Source organism: Lytechinus variegatus, chromosome 1 (assembly GCF_018143015.1).
Source record: "Lytechinus variegatus isolate NC3 chromosome 1, Lvar_3.0, whole genome shotgun sequence".
NCBI lineage: Eukaryota > Metazoa > Echinodermata > Echinoidea > Temnopleuroida > Toxopneustidae > Lytechinus > Lytechinus variegatus.
In genome coordinates, this window is record NC_054740.1 from 87,478,306 (window position 1) to 87,503,552 (window position 25,247).

The 25,247-nt window shown below is 37.0% G+C and overlaps 2 protein-coding genes across 2 annotated transcripts; both read left to right on the forward strand.

Moving 5' to 3' along the window:
- The first annotated feature begins 123 nt into the window (after positions 1-123).
- On the forward strand, positions 124-14,113 carry LOC121426729 (O-acyltransferase like protein-like). Its single transcript, XM_041623111.1, has 16 exons — positions 124-460; positions 749-849; positions 1,301-1,505; positions 2,417-2,574; positions 3,780-3,849; positions 4,318-4,405; positions 5,025-5,419; positions 6,090-6,260; positions 6,839-6,935; positions 7,486-7,774; positions 8,521-8,600; positions 9,801-9,905; positions 10,423-10,567; positions 11,725-11,908; positions 12,141-12,283; positions 12,433-14,113. Exons 1-16 carry the CDS (start codon positions 343-345, stop codon positions 12,550-12,552), a joined length of 2,469 nt encoding a protein of 822 aa, XP_041479045.1. The 5' UTR covers positions 124-342; the 3' UTR covers positions 12,553-14,113.
- An 8,273-nt stretch (positions 14,114-22,386) lies between these two features.
- LOC121432152 lies at positions 22,387-25,247 on the forward strand. The gene is made up of 4 exons (XM_041630012.1): positions 22,387-22,429; positions 23,585-23,638; positions 24,278-24,643; positions 25,108-25,247. Exons 1-4 carry the CDS (start codon positions 22,417-22,419, stop codon positions 25,245-25,247), a joined length of 573 nt encoding a protein of 190 aa, XP_041485946.1. The 5' UTR covers positions 22,387-22,416.

Genomic DNA, 25,247 nt, shown 5'->3' on the forward strand with positions numbered 1-25,247 from the left:
TGCGCCACTGAACACAGACCACTCCCTGTTCTGTATTGCCTAACTATCTAAGAGTCAACAAACTCAATCTTTGCATCGGATTAAGGTCGCCTGTAATGTTTTCTTATGTTACGCAAAAAGTTGAGATTATCACAAGATATCCCAAGGCGGTTCTGCACGAGCCAATTATAGGGAATCACCGATGAAATAATTATATCTATCTTACGTAACAAAGAATCAAATGGACATCATATTTTCTCAAAGTGTGTTGTGGAATAGTAACACGTAAGGAGCGGAGGTTATCCTTCATAATTTGCATCAAAGTGTCGAAAAGCAATTATATGATTCTGGCCAAAGGCAATAATGTCGATTTATCAACGATATTCCATTGCCTTCACGTTGGTGATTGGTATTCTCATAGGATCTGCTATTGGACAACCAAGTCCTGAAGTAGACAAAATTCAACGATCCTGGGAACGTGGTACGTACATTTCTTAATCTCAGTAGACGTAAACTTAAATTCATGCTGGGGCCAAAACTCAAATAGATCAATGATACATTAAATGATTATTTCGCACAGAATGAAAGCTGTCAAATCAAGTGATTAATTGAATGTCAATACAGTTACATCTAATCATTCGACCGTGTGTATTACATTTGAGAAGTAGAGGGACATTTAAAAAACAAATATTGTTTTATATTTTTGTAACAAAACAGGATACTTAAATAAAAAGTTAAAAAGTTCGCATTGAATTACTGATCATTTTAGGACAAACTGACTTAAGCAAGTTTAAGGAGATACTAGCAACCAGAGGTTTCGGCTACGACGAAGCTCTTTCATTGATGACCGATGACCAGATATTCATTGAGGTAAGAAAACTTCCAATATTCAATATTCAACATTCAATATTCCAATAAACGCTTCAAAATATGCAGAAAACTTTTATCGGTTTGTGATGATAAACTTATGTTTGAACTTCAATCAACCTTAACAATCAATAATTGTCCACATGAGTGGATTAAAGCAAGTCCCAAATAATTGATACGGTTGTTTGAAGTTTAGACATTATTAAGTTCAAAATATATGTACTCTTACAAAAGTATAGGCCTAAGAAGCATTCTCGTCAGCAAATGAAAATAACAAAAACCAAGAAATTTATTAGTGCACCAGCAATAATTTCTATCGTATCTGAAATTATACCAGAGATCAAATTAACGAAGTTTTGATAGCAATTTTAACATACTTGGTTCTTAACACGGAAAACTATTTGTAATTACATGTAATTGAAATCCCGCTCCTTTTTTTCATTTTTCTTCCAAGTATCTAAGATCAAAGCAGCCAGAGATAGAGAAGCTGATCAATCTAGCAACACGTCGCCCAAAGAGCATCGTCTCAGACGAACATGTCTACGTATTCGAAGGGGAAAACGATGACCAATGGCAGATTGCAGAGACCTGCGTGGAAGACGTCATCCAATACTACACAGATCTCATCAGCAATGATTATGTTTATTATGCAGACAGAAGTTAGTAGCCCTACTTCAAATTTTTTTTTACTATATTGTTCTTTAATCTATTTTGCTTGCTTGCTTTCTCTTTGTCTTTCCGAGCTAGAAAAAATATATATGCGGACAAGTATAATGTGTAAATGGTTTTGTGATAATGACAATGACAGGCAATTATAACGGGGTCAATTCTCTTTCTATTCCGAGGCGCATTTTTCTTATCATTAATACCATGGTTTCAGCTTGAGCCATTCACCTCACCTGGGAAGAGTGCAGCAAAATATTGGTAAATTTTTTGCTGAAGGAAAACATGAATTGAACTCGAGCCCCCTGACTACAAGACGAGAATTTTAACGACCGGAACACGGCGCCCCCACTTATAAATGTATACTTGAACAACCAGGAAAAGGACAAATGGAAGATCATGAAATGAATGACGACGTTATAAGTATCGTTGAGAACATCAAGTCATAAAGTTGCAACAGAACTATGAGTAATTGTTATAGTTACAATAAATTTATTTTATTGATAGCATGATAATAATAAGAATGATAGTAAGTAATGATGAGTGTAAAGTGATTGGAATATACTTATAACAGTGAGCAGAAGAAATAAAAAGAAGGAGAAGAAGGAGAAGAAAAGGAGAGGGAATGATAATGAAAATTGCACAAGCAATCGAACATCATCAGAATGGTTATATAAAGAGATGAAACAATGCGCTGATAACATTAAAGACTGTATGAGAATGAACAACAAACAATAATAGTCATGATTGGGATGACAATCACATCGGTAAGAGACTCCAAAAACATGATAGGCTAGATTGTAATGTAACACATCGATATAAATGGAAGGAATTAACATTTACATAGCATTTCATCATTTTATGTATTTATTGAGTACTGTTTTGCCGTGATAAACTTTGTTTGTAGTGAGGAAGTCTTCGGGAAGAATCCCTCGTGATGCACAATATTCTGGAAATGTGGTAGACCTTGGAAACATCTGGGTTTGTACTTCAACGATGAAAAATGAAACATCTAATATTCCAAGATTTAACGGGAAGTACTGTCCGTTCAAGGTTATAAACACGGTGAGTATATTTATTAGTCATGAACGTCTTTGATGAGATATCAACATGACCAATATTGATAGAAAAGAAGGGTAATTAGTTCCTCTGTACTCATTCTTACAAACCTGCCTTACTGTGTTGCATATTATATGGCTAGCATTTTAGGCAATCAAGCTTTTTCTTAAATTTGAAATAGAAAGCATCGAATTAAAAGTCACAGGTTAAAATTAAAAGTTGCTCCATATTAAAAGATGCTGGAAGGTCAAAGTTTCCGAAAGAAGACGTTGATAGCTTTGTGCGTGGTCTTGTTTCAACCCCAAAATGAAAAAAAAAATATCAGCGGGCCAAAGCAGTGGCGGCGCCAAAGGGGGGGGGGGCGCAAGGGGCATTACCCTCCCCAATAAGGATCGTCCCAACCCCCTTGCCCCCCAGAAATTTTGAAAACTAACAAAGAAATTGTTGAAAATGCTGTCATAATCATCCGCTCGCAGTGGCTGTTGATTGAGATAAATAAATGATCTGTTCAATAGAATAACATGGGGCTTAACAATCCAGTGTTCAAGTCAATATTCACAAATTATTCTACTTGTAATTGCAGTTTTTATTATTTGTTTTAGCGAGATACACATCTTGCATGTTAATAATTACAAAAAAAGTGCTGAATATAAACATTTTTCGCGACACACTCGCATCAAGTAGATTCTTTTCATGGTTACAAAAGTGCTTAGAACGTATCAGGGTATTAAACATTTTCGGTTCGCTCTTCGCTCTCGTATTATTTATTTGATGAGATATCATCTCCACAAGTCACTGCAAACAGTCCTTAACCGGTCCCTTTTCAAGTCAGTATATAGGGCCTATATATAAAAAAAATTGCTCGCGTTTCGCGCTCGATTTGGTGAAACAGGCAAAATATTTAGTGTGCGCCTTTGCACATCCCTCCCCCAAAATGTTCTTTTGCCCCCTTCCCGCCCCCAGTTTAAAAATCCAGACGCCACCACTGCGTCGAACCTTCCCTGCACAGCCTTCACTGGTGTGATGATTGGGCATTTTAGAGGTTAATAAGGTGGTAATATATACGTTCATCAAGAAACATAACAGTTCATTCTCATCCTGAAACGAGACTTTATTATAGTTATGTAAATTCTAAGACATAGAATAAATGAGCCTTTCTTGGAGTTTATGCAAATTCCATTATTTTTTTTATTTCTATAATGATTATCTAGAGTATACTACTTGGAAGTTGCTGGCCTGACAGCTGTTCAGAGATGGATGTTAATTCCCTTTCATCACTTTGTAAGTAAAAGAACGTCTACTATCATCATTTTGGTTAATAGGGGACCAACTCATATTATTAGAAGATAATGTGATGTCGCTTTATTTGGAGGGGTTTCCTTTTTCAGGATGGGTCTAGCAGAAAAAAAGAGAAAAAAACCGAATATTTTCTGAGGTTCGGTCTTGCCCTTGTCTTGACAACTCTCAGATTCCGTTGACCAATCGTAGTACAATTTAATCACGAGGTTGGATGATTTTTCTTATCGGCCGATATATTTTCATCAACTCCAGAGGAAAAAATAACTACGGATTGCTGCATTTTGCGTTATCGGCAGTAGATTTATATCTGCCTCTCATTCCTATTCCTATCATTATCATCATTATTATATCCCTGTTCGAATTATCATTAGCATTATTATTGCTATCATCATTATTTATAATTGTGACACACCCTTATTCTTTATTTTTTCTTGCTTTCCAAATACATAGTTTGGAGTGAGGTTGTTCAGGTAGAACCGTTTCTGCATTTCGATTGTCAAGAACGAAGGCCTTGGACCACGGCTGATATTTGGTTCACGTAAGTAAATGGCACGTAGTGGCGCCGTTACCTTAGGTTCTAATATTGATGACAGTTTCATCACCTATGATGGTGATGTTCAGGGGCGGATCTGAGTGGGGGGGGGGGGGTAGCACGAGGAGTGTATGCACCTCGTAAAATTTTCAGAAATAAACTGCGCACCTCGTAAAATGCTTTCATCTTTGCAATTAGGGAGTTATGAACTTTTTTTTTGGGGGGGGGGGCGAACCCCCTTCCCCAAATATCCTCCATCCGCCGGTGATCGTGGTGATGGTGGTAATGGTATTACGAATGGCGATGATGGTATTGGTATTACGAATTTTATCGTCGTGATGAGTAGCTATATGACGACGGTGTTACGATGAAAAGTGCTGACAATGGTGATTACCGATTAAAGTGTCGATGACAATCTGTTTTAATACAGTGTTGCCAAATAATTCATATAGGTTTGAAATGACGGTATTGGTAAATACAAATATTTGGTGATCACAATGACAAATATTAAGTAAACAAAAATGCATAATGTTATTATCAAACGTTGATGATAATTAATCTTTCTTTCTCCCCCCTCCCCATTCTGTCTCAATCATTCTATCTGAATTTCTCTCTTTGTTATCAGAGTTCTGATGGGTTTCTTCGCAATGATGGTTGGCCTTGGAACTTTCTACGAAGTCTTCCTCCAGAAACTAGTCCTTGAGAAGATGAGAGGTCCCAAGAACCAAGAGCTTGACCGCCAAGATGAGAATACTTCTCAAGACTTGTCTCAAGGCGATCACTCATCCGACGTCGCTACCTCTTCAGCTGACGGTGATGATGGCAGGGATGATAAGGATGTAGTAGCGATTTCTTCTAAGGAGATTGATTGCAAAGGAGGACCTCAAATCAATGGCGGCTATCAGATAGATGAGGAAAAGCCTCCTCCTTATTCAGAAGGAGTGAAGAAGGCGCCCCTTGAAATAGAAGATGCGGAAAGAGGAAAGACTAGGAAAACAAAGACGGGCAATCTGAAATGGGGTACGAAGTATGACAATACGTTATTCATAATTATGAGATAATAATTAGAGAGCAATAAAATTGCCAACTTGATCTACCGGCCAATATCAGTTAAAAGATTACTCACAAAACTTTGAAAATGTTACTATTTGATTTAAGTAGACGTGACATCCTGCTAATCACGTTACGTTTATTCTCATTAACCTTATATTTGTTTTCTTCTTAAAATAGATTTTACTAAGATATTTGAAAGATAAAGACTGTTTTGACATAATAATTATTAACACCATTTGAAAGTTATGAAAAACAAAATCGTAAGTTGTTTATTTTTACATGAAACAAGATAAAAGACTATCATTGATATATGATTGGGGTTTTGCGAATTTTAACCAGAAATACTGACTTGAATCCGCTAAAATGCAGAAATGCAGTTTTAGAAAGTGTCATTTTGATTGCGATATTGTGCACTCCATTCTACGCCATGAGAATCAAATCATGAAACAAGTCGAAAATTCCATTTCCGGCAAAGTGATTGGTGACGAGACATGAATTTCCTAACATTCCTATATACATGATATAAGTTGTACAACTTTATATATCGTTCGTCCCTTCTCCAAAAGGGGGTGGCTGCAACGCCAACTCTTAAACCCATTTGATTATTGTCATTCATTTCTTTTAAAAAAATTCCCAGCTATTCTTAATGCTGTCATGATGTCGTTTTCCCTTGTGAGTAACTGCAAGAAACTTCTCTCTGCTAAGAAGACGAAGAATACCATGGCTGTGTTAAACGGGCTGAGAGTATTGAGCATATGCTGGGTCATGCTTGGCCATTCCTTTCAATTCTGGGCCTTGGAACGTACGGGTAAGTTTTCCTACCTTGTCATATTCCATCTCCCGATAGCCTTTCTCTTTTTTTCCTGTCTCTATGTGTCTCTATTATGAATATTATATTGACTGGTCTTGAGGAGAACATGAAGTATATTGCCAACAACCATTCGAGATATTTAGACGAGGGCAATATGGTTCTTTGAAAAGTAATGCATTTGATGTTCCCCGAAAGAGGAACCAGTCATCATTATCATTTACCTACAGCTAATATAATTAGTAATTTATATATAGTCATTTAAAGAATCCATTACCATCGTCTAAAAACTTGGGCCAATATGATTCTGTTGCGGACAAATTATATTTGTCGCAATTATATTTCCCATCAATGCTAGTCAATTTTGTACAAAAAAATTACCGCTGCAAAATCAGAGAACGCATAATGGAAAATGATTACAACGGCAAAACACCAGTATAGATGTAATATTGTATTTCCATAATCTCGTAACATACATCCATTCAAAGCCACGCACACCTACCCACCCACGCATACTCCCATGATCCTTAGGTACGGAATAGACTCTCATCCATCCTCTTTCCGCCTATTCCACACAGGTAACCCTCTACAGGCAATTGACGTCATTGTCGTCCATATGTCATTTGGAGCCTTTTACACTGGTACTGTTTCAGTTGACACATTTTTTGTTCTCAGGTAAGTCCTTACGATTGCATTTAGTCTTTAAAATCACGACTCCCTTTCCCCAAGAAATTTCTTCGGTCTGAAGGAATATGGAAATAATCTTGAAATCTTTATCCTTCATTCATATTTTAAGATGAACATAATATTCACATCATAAAAAAACTGAGAAAATAGTTCAAGTTATCGAGAAAGTAAAGAAAGATGATATTCTGTGTCTTTTTGTCAGTGAGTAAGCCAAACCATGAAGGTAGTATACGATTTTTGCATAGTTATAAATCTACAGTACTTTTATATCCGCCAATATTGGATGGATCAATCTATGAATCAAGCTTGAAATCACGTTTAAATTTATGGGAAATCAAGTATCATAACTTCAACTTCCCTGCAGCTCTAGGATTAATACCATACACATTTCGCTGAATTTGTCGATGATTCCCGAATTACTCGAATATTAACCAAACAGTGAATTTACATAACCATCCGTCATTTATTTCTTTTTAGAATATTTTAAGATATATATCCCTAAAGATATGTCCCTAAAAATATCTCAACTCCTTTTCAGTGGATTTCTAGTCGGTTATATGACGCTGATCGCTATTGACAAGAAGGTCCTTCGCAGCGCGGGAAGTTGGGCCATGTTTTACTTTCACCGCTGGTGGCGTCTCACTCCTGTTTACATGGCGGCCATGGGGATCTGGGCATTATGGTGGCCCCATTTCGGTGATGGCCGAAGTGTGTCGCCCGCTGACGAAACATATGATTTTATCCAAGGTTGGTGTCGAAAACAATGGTGGACTCATCCTCTTTACATCAATACCCTGTACCCATGGCCCAATATCTTGGATTACTCGGTAGGTGTTTGAAATATATAAAAAATATGTTTCCTTATTTGTTTTATATGTTTACCTGACAAGTAATTACACTAAAAACAATACCACGAATGCGATTACATGAAATAATAAGAAAGCTAACAAACGCAAGTTCCTACAACGTAACTACCCGTTTTATTATATTACATATATAATAATTTATTTTAATCATACACACTAAGAAAAAAGTTTACAACGTAAAATGTAACAATGGCCTTCCTGAATACAATCCTGCCTCATAAGTAAAAAGGGTGCAAAATACACATATTTTGCTTGTTTGCACGTGAAAATACCACTTTGCACCTTTTAGGATTCAATTACTTTTTCGTTTAAAATGAGCAAAGTTGCACCTTCAGATAAAGGTACATCCTTGAAAAGTTATTGCTCACTCAACCCTTAAAAGTGCCAACAAATTAAATTAAACGCTGTACCCAAATAGGGGCTTCTGTGGTTAGATTTGAAGGGTGCAAGTTTCCACCTTTATTATGGTGCAATGCCTACCGTATACACTAATATCCTGTTCTTCAAAATGAGTGAATCAATCCTTAAATTGTCTGTTTAATAACGAGATTCTATCAAAAGCGGGCTCCTAACACATAGAGACTTCGTCAGTAAACTATCATGCTTTTTTAAAAAAATCATTTTTAATTGTTACTCATTTTATATGTCATTGCAGTGTAAATGACAAGCATGATATACATGCACAATTTTTCTAATTTTTTTTCCAGTGTATGGGATGGTCGTGGTATCTTGCTTGTGACATGCAATTTTTCATCATTAGTCCGATTATCCTTATCATCCTTTACAAGTAAGTTTCTTCTTATTAATGATAATAACAATAATAAAAATAATAATGATATAGGTATATTTATCCAGGGTAGCCACTTCAGTCTTAAAAAACTGTTCTACCAGCGGGCCCTGCTAGTATTATTACCCCGGCTTTAGCTGCGCTGCCTAGGCGCTCAAAGCATTCCCGGTAATTTCTTCATACCGGGTACCCATTAACCTCACCTGGGTTGAGTGCTGCACAATGTGGATAAATTTCTTGCTGAAGGAAATTAGAAATGGCTGGGATTCGAACCCACGACCCTCTGTTTCAAAGTCAGAAGACTAATCCACTGGGCCAAAACGCCATGGGACTCTTCTGAAAAAAAGAGTTTGATTTGAAAAATTGAAATCATCATGTACTGTTTTGTTTTATATAAGTTCAGCAGCAGAGCATTAAAATAGAGATTGGTCAACCACGCACCTTTTTTTTAACGGAATATATACATTTCACCAAGTAAAAAAAAAAAATAATGTTCAGTTACCTGGGGAGTTATGCATTTTTAGGGGGAAAATAGCTCTAAGTATCTTTCAGTGCATTAAAAGGGAGGAATGAAGTTTCAGCTTTATAGGTATTCTATAATAATTGATAAATTTTAATAATTTACAAAATATTTATCAAGGGTAAAGTGATTTCTCCGATTGTTGCTTGTCTGCTAGAATTTGAGGTAGTCTGTGGAGCACTAGCGTGCCTACGGGAGGGGCAGGGGGGCAGTCTGCCCCCTGACGAGCCACAACCCATGCAAAGGACGTATATCCCTGCCCCCCCCTGACGAGCTTGAAAGACCTTTTTGCCCCCCTGTAGAGCTTGACGACCTTTATTGCCCCCGTGACGAGCTTGAAGACTTTTTTTTGCTTGTCAAATTTTGGGGCGGACGTTTTTGTCCCCCCCCGTGGAAAACCCTAGGTACGCCACTGCTGTGGAGTATAAAGTTTCAAGGTTATACAACCTTATTTGTGTTACATTCCATTCAAACTGTGATTAATTGGTTTACTCGCATTGTTTATTTACTCGATTGATATGAATCAGGTTTTAATTAGTATTTAATAGTTTGCTCAACCAAAGCATGTGAGTGATTGAGATGTATACAAAGCTTTAGTATTGCAAACTGGAGGGAGGGGTGGCCCTTCCTTATTATCTATTAATCAACATTTACTTATTGTTATGTCATATCGACTTTAGGAATGCGAGAGCAGGTGCCGTACTTGTTACCTCTCTATTTATAGTGTCTCTTGGGTCGCTTTTTGGAATCACCTGGTATTATGGATACGCCACGAATGCTCAACCGTAAGTTCACATTATTGTATGTAAAATTATTAGAAATCCAATCAACATAGTACATGAAGAACCTTTAATTTCCTAAACTCTACATTATTATACTAATATAACCGATAATACTATAATAATTTCAACGCTGATGCAAAGCTACACAGAGGAGGGAAATCCCTCCCCTAATCGTGAAGACATTATTTTAATATCATGGCCGATGATGCGAAAAGTGGATATCCTACAAAAATGAATAGTTAATAAGCTAAAAGAAACAAAGTGCGATTTTTTTACCCGATTTGAAGAGAATTTTCATTGATTTCTCGAAGTTTTACTTGATCTCAGTTTTATATAAAAGCTGTGGCAGTGGGACTAGCTCCCTCCATGCTCATGAGCTTAGGACTCAACGAGGGCACAAAAAAATCCATATTTTTTTTTGCACTCCATTGCTCATCTGTCAACTTAATTTATGTTGAGGGATGTTGGGGAGGCGGTCACAACATAATGATTTCCGTTTCCCCAAATCTGTTTCTTGCAGTTCCTACAATGACAACAATCCAGATCCTCCAAATGCCGACACTGTTTACACCAAACCTTATACAAGGATACCCACTTACCTAGCAGGCTTAGTTTTAGGCTATTTTATGTTTAAACTGAAAGGAAAGAAAGTTAAAATGCCAGTGGTAAGTCACTCTCATAATTTCGTTTGCAAACACCGTTTGCACTATTAAGTTTCAAGCGCATCTCCAACTCTTGAGGTGGAATTAGACACCAGTGAGAATAATTTATTTTTTCATCATCATTTAGACATTGTTGATAATATCACTCATAATTATCATCATCATTATTCCGAACTGTGTCTATGTTCGTTTTTGTCTCACCTGCATAGGCGCCGCTTTTCCGACGGCGGCGGCGCGCGGCGTCAACATCAAATCTTAACCTAAGATTAAGTTTTTGAAATGACATCATAACTTAGAAAGTATATGGACCTAGTTCATGAAACTTGGACATAAGGTTAATCAATTATCACCAAACATCCTGCATGAGTTTCACGTCATATGATCAAGGTCAAAGGTCATTTCGGGTCAATGAACTTTGGCCGAATTGGGGGTATTTGTTGAATTACCATCATAACTTTGAAAGTATATTGGTCTAGCTCATAAAACTTGGACATACGAGTAATCAAGTATCACTGAACATCCTGTACGCATTTTAGGTCACATGACCAAGGTCAAAGGTGAATGAACTTTGGCCATAATGGGGCCGGGGTATCTGTTGAATTACCATCATAACTTTGCAAGTTTATTGATCTGACTTTTGAAACTTGGACATAAGAGTAATCAGGTATCACTGAATATCCTGTGTAAGTTTCAGGTCACATGATCAAGGTCAAAGGTCATGTGAGGTCAATAAATTTTGACCACATTGGGGGTATTTGTTGGATTACCATCCTATCTCTGTAAGTGCATTGGTCTAGTTCATAAAACGTGGAAATAAGAGTAACCAAGTATCACTGAACATCTTGAGCGAGTTATAGCACTGCTGCTATGTTGAATCCCGTGATGCAGGTGAGACGGCCAGAGGCATTCCACTTGTTAAGTGATCGAGGGACACACATTAACACGTAATTGTTAAAATGTAATAAGCAATGTTACCTTTCTTGGTTTTGCTAACATCCTTGTACTAAATCATTGATATTGTGTATAGTAACTGTTATCCAAAATGTTCATCTTTAGATTGATGTAAAGATTGTAAAAGGCGTTATCGTGTGCACTGTCATTAGTTCCACATATGCTCATACTGATGTGATACTCGCTTATTATTTCTCCCTTCCTCTCAGTATATTGCAGTAATTGGATGGATACTTGCCCTTGCCACATTATTCGCCGTCGTCTACGGTGTTTGGTCCGGCGCTTACCGCTACGTACCCCAGATCGAGTCGGCTATATACTTTACCTTCTACCGCCTCGGTTGGGGAGTGGCTATATGCTGGATCATATTCGCTTCACTGCATGGATATGGAGGTAAATCTAATATGGTTAATTCCGGGGATTAATTAAGAGTAATCCAAGTGCGAAGAGTTTTGGTATTGTGGTCATGTGGACAGAGGGTCATGAGTTCGAATCCCATCCATCATGACCCTTTCCTATGAATATTATTGATCTCCTCACAGTCTTCTTTTCCTGCCTTCTTGCCCTTTGGTCCCATTCATAATACACATCCATTTTCTCTATCCTCTGACAATATTTACCACAGGTCCTGTTGGAGTGCTCTTAGAATGGTCTTTCTGGATACCCCTTGCTCGTCTTAGCTACTGTGCCTTTTTGATCCATCCCGTCGTTATGTACAGTGTTCTCTTAACCCAACAAACACTCTTCCATTTCACCTACGTCACAATAGTAAGTATTATGATTATGATATAACCTAAATCCAATGTGTATGTGTGATCTTTTACAATTATGATGATATTATTTAGGTTTTGTTTAACTTACCTCATAAAGAAGAAGATATTTCATTTTTCTTTTAAATGTTGTTATCATCCTTGCAGGCGTACTTGTACGTTGGAAACGCTGTATTTTCCTTCGTAGCTGCTCTCATCCTGTCTCTCCTGGTGGAAGGACCTTTCATGGGACTCGAAAAGGTCATGTTCGGAAAGTTTGAAAGATAGTCGTTTTCAAACAAAATTGAAAGTTTCATCGATCCCTCAACACGGCCTATAAAAGCTCACACATTGTCCCTTTTCCTTTGACGGTCATGGTGAAGCTGCTACAGAAGATCCTTTGGCGTTTTTTTTATCTGAGGTTTTCGATCCACTACAAATCCAATCAAATGTGAATAATCCTTGTTACGAAACGCGGTATATAATCACACTTTCTGTATAAGGCTCTTATTGTCTTATTGCAAGGAATAAACTCGACGTCTTCAGTTATGCTCATTCTGTTTACACTCCTTATGGGGCTTTTTTCTTATAATTATTATCATGAAAGCAATTATCTGTTTGAAGATTTTACGAATCGGTCAACTCACCATGCTTACACGTGCATCTGCTTTTGGTTCAGAACCAATTGGTTTATCTCGCATCGATCGCGTTTACACGCTGTCAAAGCTCGCGGTACATAATCTGCAGGCAATAACCTGAAATGATCCGCGCACGAACAATATACGTGATAATAAAGACAACGCTGGATCAGTGAGCTTACAAGTACGTCATAACTGTAAAGTTAATGAAATGCGCGATAATTGCCGATGTAGAATCAGATTTCTGTTTACTCGTAAAAAAAAGCCGATTCTGCATCGGCTCCGCGGTTCTGAACCTACTACTTTGGTAGTGAAATATTGCCGATTCTGCACCGAGAGCCGATGCAAGTTAATCGCGTTTACACGCATCAAAAAAGCCGATTCTGCATCGGCTCTCGGTTCTGAACCGCAAGCCGATGCCGCGTGTAAACACGGGAACTATGATCTCGCCTCTTGAGGCCCTGCATGGCGGCTGCTTCCCGAGCGAAGCGAGCCAGGCGCGCTGCGCTCTGCTTCGCTATATATATCTCTCACTTCCCTCGGGAAGCAGCCGCCAGGGCCTCGACAGGAGGCTATTATGATCTGAATGACAGTGTTCAAACTTGGTTGACAAGACAATGAGGCTCAAGGAATACAATAAAAACACAATCTTAAAAGACATTGAATAAAAAGTGATGAAAAAAATAAAAACACAATTAATTTCATACATGTAAAGACTGACAAAAGGAAAACAAAGAAAAACGTCCATTACTTCAACAAAATTTAGGTCCATGGATCTTGTGATTTCGTGTATCTTCTTCCTCAGGGATAATCGGGCTGTTCATGTGCAAGTCTCTAGAAAATTATAGCTTGTTTAAAATCGTAAAAGAAAACAATCGAAGTCTCTTGACCGTCTTGAATATTTAAAATGAATAATGTTTAAAAAATAAATTATGACTTCAATATTTTAACTCTCATTTATTTGCATGTTTACAATTATTGATAGTCTCCACATTATAATCATTATCATCATTATTGGTATCGTTATTATCATCATCATTACCATTATTTTAAATTATCAAATATACATAATTATAAACATATTCGGCAGCAGCGACTTCAGTCTAAAAACACGAGGATTATGACAATATATTAAAATGAATAGTATCATCATAAGTAACCCTTGGTTTCATTCTACTTGACTCATGCTTGTTGCTTATTTCAAGACGGTTCCCATTTGATCTTACATTACTATAATGAATAAATGGATGATTGAAAAGGTGAAATGAATGTGTGCGTGCTTGTTAGAGAGAACGGAAAGAGGCCAGTGTGTCTCTTTATAAGCGTATGTGAGAGGGTGAGTGGGTGCTTACGTGAGTTAAAGAGGTAATCATGGTAATTGTGGCTGTCAATGGCGGAGATGGGGGAGGCTCTTGCCCCCTCCAAAAAAAAAATATACTGTATTTATCTGACCTCACTTCACACTTAACTTTACTGTCAACAATACACTATACTTACGGACTGTACGGTAACTATATATTCTATACTTCGTTATATATTGACTTACCTTGCATGTATAATTGATTATTTTTATGGAATATAATTACTTATCTCCGTTATATATTGCATTGCATTGTATTTACCATTGTTATTAGTAGGCCTATATTTTTTTATTTTATACATTGGTTTAGATCCTGATGAAGGGCATGTGCCCGAAAGCTTGATGAAGACGGGTATTGACCTTGCTACGGCCCTCTCCATATACTATTGATCTGAAATATATATACTGTATATAAATATTTAAGGGGGTTGTATATCAAAATAATTTATTCATCTCGTGCTTCGCATTTGCATTAGTTATTTTAGTTAGATTGGCATCATTTTCACGATATCAAAAAAGTGATTAGAATATCCCGATTTTTAGGTCTAAATCGCCAAAATTAAATCAACTCGCGCTTCGTAATTTTCCTGTAATTATCAAAAAGTTCCCTTTTCGGTCAGTATTTTTCAAAATGTTCATTATTTAGGAAAATAATTCGTATCCTGTTCATGATTACAAAAGTGAGTAGGATTTCTCGATTTTTAAGGTTTGAATTTCAGCTCGCGCTTGACCGTCGTAATTTTTTTTTTGCATAGTACCTCGAATGTCGTGCTTTATGTAAAAAAAAAAAAAAATCGCTGGTGCTTCGAGCCCGCATTGTTAAATGTGTTTTATGAGATACTTAAGTAGTTCTTAACTTTAAAACATCCCTAATATGTACAATTTTTCAGATGAGATTATTTCATTTTATGTATCTAAATTATATGTTTAATAAACAAAATTTTTGAAAAATATTTGTTTAGGGATTTTTAAAATTGTATTCTCTAAAGATAAATTTATAGGCCTATTCTATATGAACAGAAATGCTTGAAGTTAAAACCAAACACCCCTCCAATCCACGAGTAGATTACTTTTTTGCCCTTTACCACTCGTATAAACGTCGGCAGTGGTGGACTAAATTGTAATAAGTGCTGTCAATCATCCCTGTGGCCTACTTCGGAAACACTCGTCATCTCACGGTTCTTTTTTTTTCTATACATGGCCATTTGCCTCGAATTTCTTTAAAGAGAATATTTTGCACGGAGATATGAATTATCGATATCCGATGCTGCTAAAACCTTCGATATCGAACAGGGCACTGGGAACGATTTTTTGAGTGGAGGTGCTGAAGTGAATTTGACGAGCAAAAAAAAAAAGTTTTCAATCCAAGATGAAGGTGGTTTTGGTCCAGAGAAATTTGACGAGCAAAAAAAAAAAAATCGGTTTTCCTACAAAATCTCATTCATTTTTATTACATTTCTGCCTTTTATTTTACCTACCACATTTCCAGGGGGGTGCTGACTATGGAGAATAATACACGCAGCACCCAAAGGATTTTCATTTTTTTTTGGGGGGGGTTGCTATAGCCCCATCACCCCCTGCTTCCCAAATCCATGATTTTGAAGCGTGCTCTTTCTGAACAATCTACTCAGGCTTCACATAAATTATCAGGCTTCACCAATCTGTCTTTCTGCATGTAGTGGATCCTATTAGATAATAAAGGGTGATAACTCTAATCAGAACGGAGAGTGGAGCCTATCAGCCTAGTCAGGTAACCTGTGTATAAGTTTGTTTGTGGCAGATGGCTCATTATTCAGGGTTCTACTTTCAAAAAAGGACATTCCGTACATTATTTTCCACAACCGTTCGACTAGTCTTTGATTTTTGAGGACGTACATGACGTACAGGGCCCTTTAATCAGTGGCGGCACCCCCGGCGGGGCGGCACCAATGAGGGAGGGGGGACATTTCAACCCCTTCGTTTAAATTCTTTGGCCCTCTCCTACTTTCCCCTATTTTAAAATCCTAGGGACGCCATCGTTTATAATTTTGATTTCGACTACAAACGTGCTGTGTCCCTTAATATTTTGTACCAATACCATTTCTTTGCCGCGGCAAACTACAGCGATTCTATCTCATCCACAAAAGCACTCCAAAGGCTGCAAGGCAAATAAAAACAGATGTGTTTGGCCGATGCCTTTCGGTCTGATCAACTTAGCGGAAGCACGATGGAAACGGGACCGGGAAACGGGAAAATATTGTGGAAAGCTGATTTGCGCAAGACATGAGCTTCATGGTTCAAAACGGAGCGATACCATTACCAAGTCAGATGCATCGATTGTGTCCTACAAGTCCGGCAATTTACGTTTGTCTGAAGATATTTTTTTCAAATTAAAATGAAGCAGGGTACTAGAGATCAAAAGGAAAACTGGAACATCATCGTAAGCTTATAGCAACTTCGCGTACAATCGGGAGGGGAGGGGGCAAACTTGAAAGTTCTACGACCAATGAAGAAAAAAGAAGAAACACTAAAAAATGTAAACTATTATATTGTTTGTTTTTATATTATGCCAACATTTTAGCTCACACGAACGAAACTTTAGATTTTTCCAAAATAACGCCATGTCATGCCCGACCCTCAATTTTCGCTAATTAGGCCGCTGGTAACTGGACGTAGGCGGTCATTAGACTAAGGATAGCAGAAATTTGCTCAGAGTCATTTGCAGGTGACTTCCATGGGCAGACCCCGATGGGTTGCGATTAAGCCGTTAGAAATTCTTACTCCAATGTCCAACTAATAAATACACACGAAGAAATAAAGGTTCAAAATAGAACCCCGAAAGGTTAATGCAAAATCAGCACCCTATGGGTTCAAAAATTGAACCCTGCGGTTTGGGATCATTTTTGCACCATGCGGGTTCAAAACTGCGTGTGTGTGTATTTGAGTTTTGTCAGACGTGTATCAATCAGGTATGATTATTTACGTCTGGGACCGACCTTTAACGTCACCATCCGAAAGACGTGATCAGGGCTCGAACCTCGAACCTCTGCATCAATTTGTAACTTCCCCACAGCTTGGATTACAGGCGCACGCCACAACGCCCCTAGGGGTTCAATTTAAAATGTAGGGTGCAGTTTTTAACCCGCAGGGTGCAAAAATGAACCCCAACCGCAGGGTTCATTTTTTGAACCCATAGGGTGCTGATTTTGCATCAACCTTTCGGGGTTCAATTTTAAACCTTTATTTCTTAGTGTGTGATGTAGCCGTCACATCATGGCATGGCTGATGCTCAGACATCCCGGACGTCATGCGTATCAATTTGCTCAAACTTAATTCCGACTTTCAAGATTTACAATACGATTGAAGCGGGGGTCTTAAGTCGTGGAGTGATTGCAGTGATCGTAAGAGATCGTATCAGATAGTATCAGATCAGATCATTCGTAGCAATCGTATTGATCGTCGACAAATTTGAATGGCACACAAGTTTTCGCGAGCGTTTACAGGCCAATCAGGCCAATCGTGGTGTCCTTAAAGGATATCACCTTGTATCAACGAAAGTTTGAGAAAATCTAACTAATAATGAGAAATTTATGAGCATTTGAATATTGCGATCACTAATGCTATGGGGATCCTCAAATTGGCAATGCAAAAAAGATTTTTGATGTCACTTGTGAACAACTTTCCCCAGTATATATTTCACTTAAATTGCCTCTTTTATCACATTTATTAGTCATGTTAGTAGATCGTGTATTCTTTCTATAGGAGGGCATGTAATACAGATTTTCAAAGAATACATCATGGATAATGAGTTTGTATCACCATAAGAAAAAGCAAAAAGATACATTTACGGGGTATTTCAAAGTTCATCAAAGGGAAAGTTGTTCACATGTGACTTCACACGTCAATTCAGTTCTGTATTTCATTTCCATTCAAAACATAATACATCCTTGTCGCATTGCCAATAAGAGGATCTCCATAGCATTAGTAATTGCAATATTCCAATGCTCATAACTTTTCTTATTCTTTGATTTTTCTGTTTCTACACAAGCCTACTTGTTCCAAAGTTGTCATTCCCCTTTAACATATCCATGTTCTGTTTAAACATAATTATTCAATCCCTTGTCTTCTCTTTTTGACTGGAGAATCTAATTTGCTATTGACTGCATGAAGAACGGTTTAAGGAGGGCGGCCAGTGAGATTTTGATTAAAAAATTCTTCGAGAGAATCTTCGAGTCTGTTGTTTGGACACAACTTTTGTTTCTTGCGTCTGAATATCAAACTATTGAAATAAAATGGTAAGTATTATATTTCTTACTTGATTTATTTGGTGAGGCGTTTATCTACATTTACCACTCTTCACCCAGGTGAAGTAAATGGGTACCCGATAGGAAGAAATTCCCTGAATGCTCGAGCATCAGCGCAGTAGCATTGTATTACATATATTTGCCTATTATCATAACTACTACTACTGCTGCTGCTGCTACTATACTAATGGTGATGATAACAACAATATTGGTAGTGGTAGGAAAGGGGATAGGGGAGAAGAAAAAGAAGTAGAATGGAAAGAAAAATAATCTTCCTTATACTTTATTTAATGAGGGTAATGTACATGTTTCAAAGGGAGAAGGAAGAACGAAAAGAGACAGTGGAATAAGGGAAGAGAGGTGTGGAGAAGAAAGGGAGTCTTGTGTGAGGTCGTATGCGTGGGTGGGTGTGCGTGGGCGTTAGTCTTGATATTTCATGACGGTGCGCTTGATCAATACAAACTATTTAACACATGACAAAATGTAGACCTACGAAATATTGGAGATTTAATTTGAGTACCAGTTATGATTTGGATTCCTATAATAATTATCCGCCTATAAAGTAAGAGGTGGAGGTAGCAGGATGAGTAATTATTGTTCCACTTAAAGGACAAGTCCACCCCGACAAAAACTTGATTTGAATAAAAAGAGAGAAATTCAACAAGCATAACACTGAAAATTTCATCAAAATCGGATGTAAAATAAGAAAGTTATGACATTTCAAAATTTCGCTTCATTTCACAAAAACAGTTATATGAACGAGCCAGCTACATCCAAATGAGAGAGTCGATGATGTCATTCACTCACTATTTCTTTTGTTTTTTATTGTTTGAAATATGAAATATTTTGATTTTCTCATCATTGTCACGTGAAATGAAGTTTCATTCCTCCCTGAACACGTGGAATTCCATTATTTCAACATTTTGTGCTTCAGGCAACGAGGTCCTAATCGTCAAATTCGTAAAAATTGAAATATTGTATAATTCAAACAATAAAAAACAAAAGAAATAGTGAGTGAGTGACATCATCAACTCTCTCATTTGGATTTAACTGACTCGTTCATATAACTATTTTGTTAAAGATAAGCGAAACTTTGAAACGTCATAACTTTCTTATTTTACATCCGATTTTGATGAATTTTTCAGCATTGTGCTTGTCTGATTTTTCTCTATTGATTCAAATCAACATTTTTCGGAGGTGGACTTGACCTTTAAATAACGATTTTCTTTTGTCTAATGGGTGAGTTCTACTTTGCTCTTTTTATCATTTATCGTATTTTCAGATGTCTTACAACGCGGTATTTTTCATCCTCGTCTTCGTCTTTGCTAGTTTTGCATGCCATCGTGTGAAAATGGGTAAGATGAAACTACCTTTCTTCTAAATTAAGATTCATGGAGGCAGGCGTCTCTGGTTATTCATCAGAATTTCATTTTAGTGTGTGACATTTTCGGCATTCATTGAGGGTGATGCCCTAAACACGACAACGTTTCATTTTTACAATTGAATGCGAGTGTTGTTTTTCCCCGTTAACATATTGATGTGTTCATTAGACTGTTTAGACATGTGCTTTTTAAAGCCATCAGTCGTTTTTAAAGTACATATGTTTTAAATTATAATCAGAATTATAGGTGCAGTCAATCAGTTGTCATTACGCTGTAAAAAGCTGTTAAAGTTACGTTACATCATCAAGACTTCATACTCCACCCAGTGCATGTCAGATGAATTAAATCCTTGAATACATTGAGCTGGGGAAGCTGGATTTATAGTGCCGGTGATATTGTCATGTGCGGCTCAGAAAAGAATATTTATAGAAAGGTAGGAGATAAAAATACCTCTGTCTAATTATTTTAATTTGTTTATTAAGATCATCTCTTTTTCTGGTTGGTATATAGTCTCTTCTCTTTGCTCCGACGGATACGACCTTAATTACACTCTACCATTATTCGAGCAATGTAATGTGAAGATGATGAATGGCCGTGAAGTAGAGACGATTCCGAAGCTTCTTCCTAGTTCAGCCACTAAGAATTGCCATGAAAGGCAACATGATGATATACCACAGGGCCGCCGAACATGCCGTGTGCCAGGTATACAGGCATAATCTATTATATTTCTTTCATTTTTATTAACGTGGGGGTCTGGAGTAGAATGTAAATAAATAATATAGCAGAAGTGATATTGGTATTGATTGATACAGAAAAGGAGAGTATTATGCTATGTTTTTTTTTTCGAAATTATAAATTTGTGCTGTCGCATCAGAGTAGCAATCCTATTACTGTAACTATATAAAAGAAAATCCTGGATTTTTTTTTCTAAAAATATATTTGTGACTAGATTTGACATATAATAGGACCGTTATTTCACACACGATTCAAGTGAGGAAAATCACAGCGATTTTTGCATCTGAAGAGCAAACTAGTCTGTGAGCATTGCTGATAAACATTTAATGAAAACCCCCGTTATTTATTCTTTGTTTGGTTTCATAATAATTTTCAAAGCTTTCAAAGACGGTGTGTGGTGTACCTTGAATACGGCATGAGATTTCGAGCAGTTCTGTCCGCAATTAACATCCAATATTTCACTTGATGAACTCGATGTATTTTGGGGTATAAAACGTACATCGATATGTCTACATTATAACGTAAATTATCCTTTTGAATTTCTTTACGGCGCTATTGATATTGTGATGCTTATTGTTTCATAGACTGTTTGAAAAAGCCTTGTAAGCATGGTTGGTGTGAGGAGAGTTTCATCGGATTCATCTGTCATTGTCAGCCTGGGTACTCGGGAGATTATTGTGAAAAAAGTGAGTCTTTAGTCATATTTTCATAATTACACTGATATTATTCAACGAAACACTCCTCTTCACCTGTTTACTACACATAACTTTTATCGGCACTCACTGATGATGATGGTGATCACTAAAGATGATGTTAGTTAATTTTAGAGGGAAATTGGCAAGGCAACCCCCCCCCCCAAAAAAAAAAGAAGAAAATAATGATAATGAACAAATAAAATAATTAATAAATATATATTCTCCATGTACTTCATTCATTTTACCCCGTTCAGAATGATCCTCTTTCCTATTAACTTTGTGCATTTTTAGTACTTTGGATTTTATTTTCCCTAAATAATTAAACTCGACCTGTTTGTGTGTGTGTGTCTGTGAGTGGAGGGGGGGGGGGTCAGTCCATTCGTGGGAAATTCATATCTAAATATTTTATTAAAAAAATTACCTTCGCATTTCCAGGAATTCACCGTGTGTTGTGATGGCATAAGGCTAAATATATTAATTTAATTTTGTAATATTACGTTATTAAAGGAAATGGCACAACAGGAGAAAATTACACCGACGGCATGCAAGGCATGGGTGTGAAATCTACTTATGGTAAATATAGTTATAAGATGCGATTATTGAATTAACAATCCTAAATTAAACGTGCAACAAATGGTAAAAACATAATTATAGAAACTCGATGTAAAGGATAATATAAATTTGGTATTCATCATGTGCTATATGTGATTTGGCAAAATATTTCTATTGAACTCTGTCATCTTGACAGCGTTTCATCATCAATATCGTATAAAAGGTTAACAGATCTGACAACTTTCAATATTGATGATTGCGCTGAGAGGCGCTTATGTCTGAATGTTAATATTGTAACTGTCGGATAAAACAAACTTTGTCGCATAGAACACCTGACTAGCAATTTCCTAAAACGCATTTGACGTATAGTTATACGGTATATTTTCAGGATTTCTCAATATGCTAATTCCTTTAATGTTAATTAGGTTGAAAGACTCGTTTGTCCGTTTTCAATCCATCTTGAATATAGATACTACTCAGATTCAGGATGTCACAACAACTGAAATAATGTCCACAACAGGTAAGAACCCCCCCCCCCCGGGGGGGGGGCAATTACATTGACGAGTGGATACCATGCGCGACCAAACAACACGTAAAAGGGTGACTTTTTCAAGATAGGGCACGTTATACGTAACCTGATAAGGGTGTCAAAACACTAGAATAATGAAAAAGGGGTATCTATTTTGCTAGGAAAGCTATGTGTTTAGGGTAAAATTTGCTGGGATGATAAAACAAAATCAAAATGTACGCGTTTAGAGTCCGATTTGCGCGAGGTGTGGAAGGTGGGGCCGAAAACCAAATGGTGTGTAAAGGGTAAAGGTAAGACCGAAGACCGACGGACCCGTGACATAACAATGAAATATTCCTGTAGTTGTTTAGGAGTTCATTTCAGGGAATTCTTGCCAAGAGTATCGTTTTGTTTCCAATACCTGTTAGGGTAGGGTTTCACACGCCAATCTTTGTTAAGGGGTGCATTTTCAGAATATGGAAAACACGTGTTTTGGGTGCTTTTCGAGACCCAATGGTCGCGCATGGTATCCACTCGTCAATGCAAGTGCGCCCCTCCCCCGGGAAGAAAACTCTATGGAAGAGGGAGAGAAGGGGGTATAAAGCAACTCCTGAGAAGGAGTTGACTGTTCCAAGCATAATGCCACAGTCAACGCTTAAAAGGTAAATTGTGACATTCTGATACTGAAACAGGCGAAATTATTGCAAGATTTTCACGAGGAGGTCCTATTCTCTCCTCTCCTTAGCAGTAGCATAACGATTTACACTTTTTTTCCTCAAAGTTTCCCATCAAATCATGAAGATTATGCAAAATACTTCTATTTATTTGAATCTATTCTCAGACTTTCTCGGAATAGATATGCCAACAACTACATCTTCCTTTGAACAAGAGAAAGATTCGTTCTCTGCTAAGTCAATCCATGCAGGTAAAAAGGGTATATATACAAATTCTATATGAAGTATATATAATATATGTGTGTGTGTGTGTATACTTCATACATAGAAATATAATATTTATTTTATTGTTAATTATTCAATCTAATACTTTTTTGTATCTATTTTACATCCACATTGATGTTCACCTTGACGATCTAGGACCTATGGAAATATGTTATCGATTTATTTTTAAAATTACAATGTCTATTCTGGTTACGTATTTACTGTCTAGATTTAAACTATTTATACTCCAGTGGAGACTATTGGTACGACGGAGATGATCCAGGTATGTGTCAATCCATTATTACCAACAAAATCTATTTCAGTATACTAATATAATGAAGTTTGAATCACGGAATTACGAATAGTCATGGATTCACAGACAAAATAAGGAATTTAAAAATATCTCCTAAATAATGCGTCAATCTTTGAAGAAACCCAAATCACAATTTTTGCTAAGAAAAGTCACAATTCCTCTTCTTCGTTTTTGTCATGCTATCTTGTCCCATTTCTTTTCTTTTTGGAAGTGTGTGTTGGGAGGGGGACTTGGCAGGGGAAAGAAAGGGGTTTTGGCCATGTATATAAATGATAAGACCAATATCTACCCCGGTCATAGGCGAGTTACACTTTATAGTTGTAATGACTTCGCCACCCGGCCTTCCTCAGTGTTTATTTGCTAATATAATATATATATGTGTGTGTGTATATTATTTCATTTGTTATATTGCTGTATACGTGTACTTCACTTTAATTTGTATACATGTATTCGATTTATTACCTATATGTATGAAAAATGTGAAAATGTGATAATATCTGAATGAAGACTTAAAAAAAGGCGAAAAAAAGTGTGTGTGTGTGAGGGAGTGTGTGTGTGTATGTATATACCTGAAATATTTATATTTTTCTCATTCTTATTCATTTAAAGACGGCCTTGAAATTTTCATATCGTGTTGGAATGTAACCAAGAAGAAAGCAGACCGCATGTGTGCAAATGAATACCGTGACGATATGAGGCCCTTCTTTCCTACTAGTGAAAGAATGTTGCAAACCATTGTCGATGCATTGCCCGAAACCTGCGCCATGGGGGATAGTGATGGAGACTCCATCTGGTTGTGGCTTCATTGTCAGAATTCTACCCACGATCTTGTTATTGAGAACACTGACACAATTCTTGAAATGATGAAGATGATCACGAATTTGGTCTATTTTGTCGATGTTGGAGACGTCGATTCGAGCCTGCAGGACACACTGGAGATGTACATGTATGACTCGGTGTTTATTAAAAACATAGGTATACACATGATAATTTAATGATCTGAATTTTATATATATATATATATACATATCATGATATTAGGGTATGTGCTTTGAACGAGGCTGTCCTTATTCACCCAGCATCAAGCCATTATGGATGAGTAGGAAATCGAAGAAGCATGTCATCAATAAAATTCAAAAGTAACGGTCTGGCACATAAAGTTGCAACTGTAAACGAAATTTACCTTAATCCGACCAAGTCGATTTACCCGGCATGTGCCCAGTGTGTCTGCATTGAGACATTAACTCCTCATATCATCAATGTCTTTTACCGCCATTGTTCTGAATTCCACAGTTTTAACACCTTAAAACTAATTCCATTTTTTCTATTTCTTTGGTATCTTTTGAGATCGAAATTTAAAACAGTTCAAATAGATGTTTAATGTAATAATCATAATCAACACATTTATATTCACTTCTTCATGTCTTTTCCTGCATTAGTGACGATTTCTAACCTCGAAGAAAGATGTCTCCAGATGAAAATGTCTCACATAAATGGATACTTCTGGTACCAGTTCAGAGGAGCTAACTGTGAGAACGAAACTGCTTATGCAGTTTGCTTTAAAGTCGGAACTCACTAG

Excerpts from the sequence above, each read along its gene's own strand:
- LOC121432152 (XM_041630012.1), top strand. Across the intron at positions 23,639-24,277 it reads GTACGACGGAGATGATCCAG|ACGGCCTTGAAATTTTCATA; the intron begins GTATGTGTCAAT and ends ATTCATTTAAAG. Across the intron at positions 24,644-25,107 it reads GGTGTTTATTAAAAACATAG|TGACGATTTCTAACCTCGAA; the intron begins GTATACACATGA and ends TTCCTGCATTAG.
- LOC121426729 (XM_041623111.1), top strand. The coding sequence starts at position 343 with ATGTCGATTTATCAACGATATTCCATTGCCTTCACGTTGGTGATTGGT. Across the intron at positions 4,406-5,024 it reads ACGGCTGATATTTGGTTCAC|AGTTCTGATGGGTTTCTTCG; the intron begins GTAAGTAAATGG and ends CTTTGTTATCAG. Across the intron at positions 6,261-6,838 it reads CTGGGCCTTGGAACGTACGG|GTAACCCTCTACAGGCAATT; the intron begins GTAAGTTTTCCT and ends TATTCCACACAG.